General features: G+C 40.6%; 1 protein-coding gene across 28 annotated transcripts in view; it reads right to left on the bottom strand.

Annotated features, from left to right (window-relative positions):
- The window catches only part of FOXP1 (forkhead box P1), a 389,835-nt gene that overhangs the window by 40,776 nt on the left and 340,847 nt on the right, over window positions 1–8,212 (bottom strand). For all 28 annotated transcript variants that reach the window (XM_054837687.1, XM_054837688.1, XM_054837685.1 and 25 more), the window contains one exon: window positions 6,190–6,294. In XM_054837687.1, the coding sequence (XP_054693662.1) occupies window positions 6,190–6,294 (105 nt within the window). The remainder of the gene's footprint in view (window positions 1–6,189; window positions 6,295–8,212) is intronic.

Genomic DNA, 8,212 nt, shown 5'->3' with positions numbered 1-8,212 from the left:
TGAGAGTCACAGTGCATAATTAATAGGAAATGAAATATTCAAATGGCCTCTAATGCAGCCCACTGAAATGCCGTTGAAATAAAAAGGCTATGAAAATGTGGAGACATCAGGAACGGCTATGAATGTTGGCATGTGTCACTTTTTAGACCTCAAATGATGCAAATATAAAAGCTTGCTAGCATACAGCAATTAAAAAAAAAAAAAAGAAAAAGAAAAAGAAAAAACACAACCACAACTGGCTACTGTAAATATACATTGTTTTGCAGCACTGGGTTTTAATTATGATTTTTTTTTTTTTTTTAAATTGGTAGGCTGCACTGGTTTCTATTATCCATGTAACCATCATAAGTTGAGACATCAAAACCTGGCAGCGTCTCCTACACAGTGTCTTGAAAGTAAGTGCAGAAGCAGCAGTGGGTCTAAATAAATCCTATTCCGGAGGATACAACGGAATCGCAGGTAAAAGCGCGGGTTTATTATTTGTTTTCAGGATATCTTTATCCAGTTTTCTTTTTAACCTTCTCTCACTTAATACACTTAATCTAATTATTTTCCATCAGACACGAGGAAGAAATTTCACTACAAATGGGTGACGATTAATATTACATTAGGGGGAAAAAAAAAAATATTGCACTATTAAAATGAAAGCAGAGTTATACATTCAAGGCACATTTCAAACCGACACCCAAGCCTGACAGCCCTTCAAGAATCCCAGCTCACACATCTCAAAAGATTCTTCAATAACAGGGTTGGGTTTAAGCTTATATGTCAGGGCACAATGCAGCCCTTGTTTACCACCATATGGAGGTGCACACACAGAATTCTCCAAAAGTAAAGAAAGCAAAGGCTTAAAAGGAAAGAGTCAAGAGCCTCCCTTTTGACAAAAGTAGCCTATTTCGACAGCTGATTCCCTCTTTTAAAAGCATACGGCACACATAAAATAAATACAGGTCACAAAAATTAACAAATCATCATAACTGTCTAATACATCCTGGGCTGGCTGCGGAAAAACAAGATCATTTTGGATTTATATCTCTAAGTATGGGATTTCCTGGACAGCTAATATCCACAAACAATCAAACACAGAGGACCATGAGAAAGAAGCAGCATTATTTCAAATTTGAGCTGAGAGTCGTGATTTCTAAAGGGCTGAAACAGGAACTGGAGCTGAAATCTGAAGCAAGTAAATTCCTTTACTAGGCACTGATGGACACTGTTGTGTTTCTCTTGGCCTTGGCGAGGCTTTTAGGTCACTGGGTTTTGGATATTACAGCAGATGAAAATCTTAGAACCACAGAAACTTCAAAAATGACAAATAACTCGAATCTCGCCCCCATCCTCAAAAAAGAGGAAAAAACCTAACGATACTTCTCTAAAAAGAGTCGAACCTTTTTACGAGACCTGTTGCCAATATTAGTGCCACCGAATGATCTCATCTTTCATTCTGGCTAAATTCCAACACACAATTTCATTAACCCAGGTACTGCAGGTGATAAAACTCATTTTTCCCTAAAGAGACAGCTAAAAAGTACCAGTTATACATTTATGAAGTACCAGCAATCAAAATTATGGATTTTCTAAAAGGTTTTTAACTACTTTTATTGAAAGGAAAATCGCTGTCTCAGACTTTTGTGACACTATTGCTAATAATAAATTTTACCATTTAGACATCGCAGTAATATGGTAGACAGTGTCAATAAAAGTATGAAACAAAGATGATCCTTGTCTCTTAAGTAAGGCTTTCTGATTACACACCGGAAATTATAATGTGAAACATAAACTAAGAGCACCTTAAGATATAAAACGCAATAACGCAAGACAATGTGCCTCGCTACATATACGCCATGCTCAAAAATATTTCACCGCGCGTAACATGCGGGCGCTGGAGGTATTTTCTGGAAGAAGCCGAACGCTCATCCCGAGAGTAAAAATATTTATAGGCGCGTGTAAAAGTAAAAAAAAAATGACACGAGCGAGGGGGAGCTGGGGAGGGGAAGGAAGCGGGGCTGTCTCAGGGATGCTACTTTTGGGTGCCTTTGCTGCCAACTCTCCCTCGAGCATCCCGGGAGCACTAGAGGGCACTGTGGGATTTGGGCCACCCCGGCCGCCGCGGTCCTCGCCACCCCCCTGCCATCTCAGCCAGGTTCATCAGGAGGCTGGAAAAGAAACGGGAACGGCATTTGAACGGCAATTCTAAATAGGTGGCGGGCTCGGGAAATAAAAATGTTTGTTTGTAACGCCGAGCGCGCAGGAGGGTCCCCTCACCGCGGTGGCCCCCACCCGATGCCGGAGCATCCGGCAGCACCCTCAGCGGCACCTTCGCTGGCCGTGCTTTATGGCTGGGGGGCTTAATTGGGCCTGCCAGGAATTAAAAAAAAAAAAAAAAAAAATCTAAAAAGACATCTGTAGACTAGCCTTTTCTCTGCCCTTGCTACCTATTTGATTAAGAAGTCTCTGTTGTGCTAACTGCAGATGATTTCACTGCAGAACATTTTGACATGCAAATGATAGCAATTAATGCCTTTGAAACAATTTATGATTTCCGGCCTACTTCGACATGTATTAGCATATACCTGGTTTCTTTAATATACACTTTGTTTTTCCAAAACCACAAACATAGTTGCTGGAATTTCATGTGGAAGTGCTTAAGGGGTTGAAAGTTAACACCTTTGTGAGCCGAGCAGTCTCACAGTTGCTGCTAAACAAAAGCCTCTTTGTAGAAGCTTTCTCGAAATGTTTTCTTAACATGTTCCAAGTAGTTTTAGGCAGGCAACTAAAGTAAACAAGATGTTACCATGATAAAAACACTTGTGAAAACATTACAGAGTGCACTTAGTAGTTTCTTTCACATAAACTCCCCTTCGTTTCATCAAAGTTAAATGCACATGAAGCAGATTACTAGCATCACTGCAATACAGGATGGCAAGATCTCTCCAAAGGTCTGTGTCCCTCCTCTAAAGAAGATATTTAATTTAAAAAATGGTACAGCTATGATTAAGCACATCTAAACCACAATCAAATTAAAAAAAAAAAAGGGGGGGGGGTGGTAAAACCATACTCAATCTTCTCCTTCGTTTTTTGCCCTGGATGCCTTGCTGAATAAACCGCCCTCCTTCCAGTAGGAATCTCCTGAACGACTTGCCGTATAAGGGGTATATATTTCTATCTGCAACGGTCTTTAAACACATGCAAATGAAATCAAGGGTATAGTCAATTTTGAAGGAAAAGTCGCTCTGTGCTACTAATTGCTCCTTTCGCTGCCGCCTGCGAGACGGGCCCTGGTTAACACGCGAGACACGTGTGCATCCTCCAGCCCTCACCTTGCTTCCCGCAGCTTGGCAGAAGGCCATCAGGTCAGCGCGGTGAGACTGGACTCGGTTTTGTTTTTAGGCTCGGGGAGCGTTCTGGAGCATGCAGGGCGCTACTGTTTCATTAGGCTTAGCAGCAGCCCCTGCTGCTATCAGTTAGCTCTAACTGATACCGCATCGCACGATAACCAATGGCTGATGGATTTAAAAAAAAAAAACAAACCAAAACCAAAAACCCAACAAAACGCTAAAACTGCAACTTATTTCAAAAAGAAATAGGGAAATAAATGTGTACAATAGTCTGTGTATCTGCTGGTTCTGATAAGCATCCTCCTGTTGGCTGTGAGTGAAAGACAACTAGGATCGTTATTTGTACAGTGTTTATCTTTGAAATCAAGGGCCCTGTGGTGTACCTCACCTTGGGAACAAACACTACAGAACGATCACAGAAGAGTGTCAAATCTCTGGTTTTGATTTACCAACAGTTATGATATTTCTTCCTCAGGAGGAAAAGAAATGAACCATGTTTTAGACCTGCGAGTCCTTTTTTCTCCCTTAACTGTAGAATCATTTTATTGGCATACAGGGCTTTCATTCCACATGTAACTTCTCTTTGCTTTTTCTAACGGGCCTTTTTACCGAGGTAAGTGAAATTAAGCAATGCTCGATTGATACACGGGCTGTATTTCACTTGGTAAACAAGAGCTTTTCTCTTGAGGGGACTGTCGAAAGAGCTTCACGGATGATACAAGTACCAGAAAGAAACTTCAAGCATCTACCTGTTATCTTTTCATCCAGTAATGAATTCTGATAAATGGCAATATAATTTAAGGACGGATGCTCCACAGGAGACTTGGAAGGCTACGGTCTCATTTTATGAAGCAACGCTCACTTCCTAACAGTGTCAATACGCTGCTCAGGGACATTCATTTCTGCATTCGTTCTGGGTTAAATATCACTCCGAACAATAAGACTTTGTCTGGACACTGCAGAATTTGGATAATGAGAAAATTGACACGAGCCGATGGGCTTAAGAAAGTCACACAAAATCTTTCTGTTGAAAGGTTTCAATAGGGAAGAAAAGAAAAAAGGTTGACGATAAGTGAGTGATAAGAGAACCAGAACTGTTGGAGCTGGGAGGAGATGGAGCCGCTTCAGGTCCAGCCTGGGCTGGTAATAGGTTTCAGGTTGTTCCTACTGATTGATTGCACCAAGCGTCTCCTCCAGGTGAACTGGTGGACTCGGTCTACTTACTGAAACATCTCCAAAATACCATCTAAAAAAATCAATCTGGCCTCTGCCCATGCCGCGTGACTTAAGGGCTGTATTTTCTACGCGTGGTCTCGTCAAGCTCTGGAAGAAATCTTCCTGAAACCAACAGATCTAATCTGGAACAGGGGAGTAGCGTAGAAAGCAAAGGTGGCATAATCTGACTACACATGACCGCACACATTACTCCGATATCTAAGGCTACCACAGCACCTTTCCCTTGCATTAAGTGCAATAAAAATTACAATTGTTTTAAAGGTCTAAATGCTATGGTATGGCATATGAATATGAATGAGCTGGCAAGTATGGCGAGATTAGCATTTATTTCACTTAAGTGAACAACAGGATGAATTAAAAGAAATGAGGCCACCCTTCATGGAAATTTATGACTAGCACCTTCTTATTTTGTAATCCTCTTGTACTGAGAACCTTCTCATTACTATACCATTCCTTACTTGTAACACATGTTTATACTAGGACCAGCGCTGCTCCTACTGAATTCAGGAGGGTTTTGCCAGCGGAAGCAGAACTGGCCCATTCTGTTCTGAGAGCAAAAACCTATCTGTATCACCTAACATCATCTAACGAAGACCCTCTGCTTGCTGTTGCCCTTCCCTCCCTCATGTAAAAATCCATGGAATTGCCCCAGAAGGAAAAGATACAGCTGGACGTTTTGGGACTAATTCTCCTTATCCATCCTGAAGAATCCCATGTATTTATATGGGCTAACTTCGTGAGATTGCCACTGTAAATGGGAGCAGAATTTGTCCCTTTGTGCACTTAAATCATAAACATTGCTTGGGCGGTTGGTATTTTGTGATCTTACAACCAAACAGCAATAGCACTCAGGAAAAGATCAGTGCCCAAACCTTCAAGAACCTGGATGCACCCAAAGCATTTGTGTACCTGGTGATCTACCCAGACAGAAAACTCTTTTGTGACGGGAACTCCTTTTCCTCCAGGTTGGAGGGGTCAGGCTGATGGTTTAGCTGTGGAGCAGCCACGTGTAAGTTATTAGAGCTCTGCCGGTCCTTCCCTGCATCGGGACGCACGCATCCATAATGCACTGTTTATGCAACGTGTAAAACTGTGTTCTTTGGCAGCAAGGAAAGGTCTGCAGCAAACTGCAGGGGCCCAATTAATACAATTATAGTTTATTTTTAGTAGTGTAGACTTTGTTCATTAGTTACTTATTTGACATAAATTAAATTTCATGTGATGTTCTGCAATTCTCTGTTCAATTACGGAGTTAATTTAAGACTAAATTTCTAAATTAAAGTGAAATCAAGGTTAAATCAAGGTTGTATTGTTTACATTATCAATACTGCAACATACAATTATTTAAATAATAATGAAAAAAAAAAAAAGGCTGTGGAACTGCAAACACTCTATTTTATAGTAAATACACTGAGCAAGACTATACTTTCCCCATGGGGCTAATTTACTATCCCCTGTTAAAACGTTCTTGAGCCTGATCCAAAAGCCACTGAAGTGAAAGGGAGCTCTCTGTTGACTTCAATGGGCTTTGCATCAGGCCCACGGTGAGCGACAGCACACAAAATTTCAGGGCATGCTTTCCGTACAACGCAAGCGCCAAAAAAACCATCCTTACTTTAGAAACGACTGGAAGTCTTCACATACAGCTTCACAGCCCGGCCATTTGCATACACCGTGTCCATAGAGCGGATGGCTGTGCGAGTGCTCCTCGTGGGATAAACTGGAGGAGAGGAAGAGAAAAGAGAAAAAGTGGTGTAACTGAAGGTACCACGCCAATTAATCTTCACAAAGACTCTTAAGAGCAGCAAACAACGGATCCTGAAACATCCCTAACATGTCATGGTACCCACCTGACTCTGCCCGTGGTTTTTCGAAACAGAATTAAATACCATTTCCCGTGTGAAACGTGTCAATTCTTACTTAGCTATCCTCCTACATTTCATTCATTAATTAAAAGCTTTGTAAAGAATTTAAATTAACATGGACGGGGGAGAAATCACTTGACAGACCTGCTTAATATCCTGCTTGATATTTTGCTAAGAAATTTATGAACATTGCATATTTACAATTCAACTTCATCAGGAAGAAAAGTCATCTCCATACAGCAGTGTATTCTTCTAACACAATACAACCGGACCCGAGGTTTTCCTAATCGCTGTAGAAAGAGGAAAAGCATCAGCTTTGCAGCCTTGGCTTTCTCACCACGTTATTTATTTACTGGGTTGGGGGTTTGGTTGGGTTTGGGGTTTTTTTCCATTTTGGGGTGGTCTTCCCCCCCCCCTTACAGAGTGTTTCTTTGCACAAGTACAGCCCCCCTTATGTCCCAGTGAAGAAGATTCAAGACGTATTTTCAAATGCAAAAATTCCTCATAAAAAAAGGACACATGTAATCAAAGGACTCCTCAGTACGAGGGGTTAGTGGGGGCTCTTAACCTTGCTAAGATTTGGCAGGAACGTCACAGAGCTTTCTAACTACTGAAACCAGGGTTAAAGAAAAACATTCGTATGAGCACGAAGGGGTTAATCCTTCAGCGGGATTCCAATCAATACGTAATGATTTGGCTGCACTGATCCAAGTCATGAGACGCTTTGATCCGGGCCATGTGGTGCTCAGGGAAATGTATCTGTTGCACTAACTGATGAACCATATTCTAAAATATCTTCTTTATTCAACTTCTGCATGGAAACTTCTTAAGTAAAGGAATTATTTTTGCAACAATTTCCATAACCTTAGATGACTTTAACAATAAAATGTCAAAATAATATTGAAATCTCTACTTTATGCTCACACACATATCTATCTTTCACAGCAAATCTTTTTGCTACAGTATGCCTGTGCTGTATTACGAACTTCAAACATATACAAAAGCTATGAACACATACCAGCATCAAGGTGTGGCTTTTATGACTTATTTTATCCTGGATTACAGGTAACATTATGGATAAGCACCTAGTTTTTGCCATTTTATACACATGTGGAAATGCTGTTTTTTCCTGTTCTGTAATGTTATCTGCCTGCGTGCTATGACAAAATTGTGTTCTTGTGTTATTTCTGATGCACTGGATAGCAAGATGGCCGTAGAACGTACCCCCTAGATGTTACCCCCCCAAATGCAAGGAAGTTGCATGAGAAATTCCCGCCCAGATTCTGCCACTTTTGACTTTAGGCCCAATGAGAATCTGAAGATAATTGAAGGTTTGGGGGGTTTTAATGATTTTTAATTATTTTTTTTTAATTCAAAAAAGATACAAATCTGACTGGAAAAGGTATTACGAGTTGTACATGGACTAATTCATTATTTCATTAAAATTTTAATTTTTGCTCTTTACAAATAGTTCTTCAAGCAGAAATGTATACATGTGCAAGGTAATTTCCTAAAAAAAACCCAAACAAAACAAGTGTAGGTGAAGAGACTTACAAAGGTCTTTTCTACAAGGGAATATTGCACTGGTTTAACTTTATCATTTTTTTAAAAATGTGCAAGCGGTGAGAAGCTCTATCAGATAAGTTTTTAGAAGAACAAAGGGACTGATGCATTCCTTGCAAGGAAATTAGAAAAATGCTACACCACACATTTCCTCAGCTGAGAAAGAGGATGGCTGAAGAACACTGTCCACCCAAGCCAGACAGGCATATG

Source organism: Grus americana, chromosome 11 (assembly GCF_028858705.1).
Source record: "Grus americana isolate bGruAme1 chromosome 11, bGruAme1.mat, whole genome shotgun sequence".
Classification (NCBI taxonomy): Eukaryota; Metazoa; Chordata; class Aves; order Gruiformes; family Gruidae; genus Grus; species Grus americana.
The sequence above is the reverse complement of the archived record's forward strand: the minus strand, read 5'-3'. Positions and strand labels throughout refer to the sequence as shown.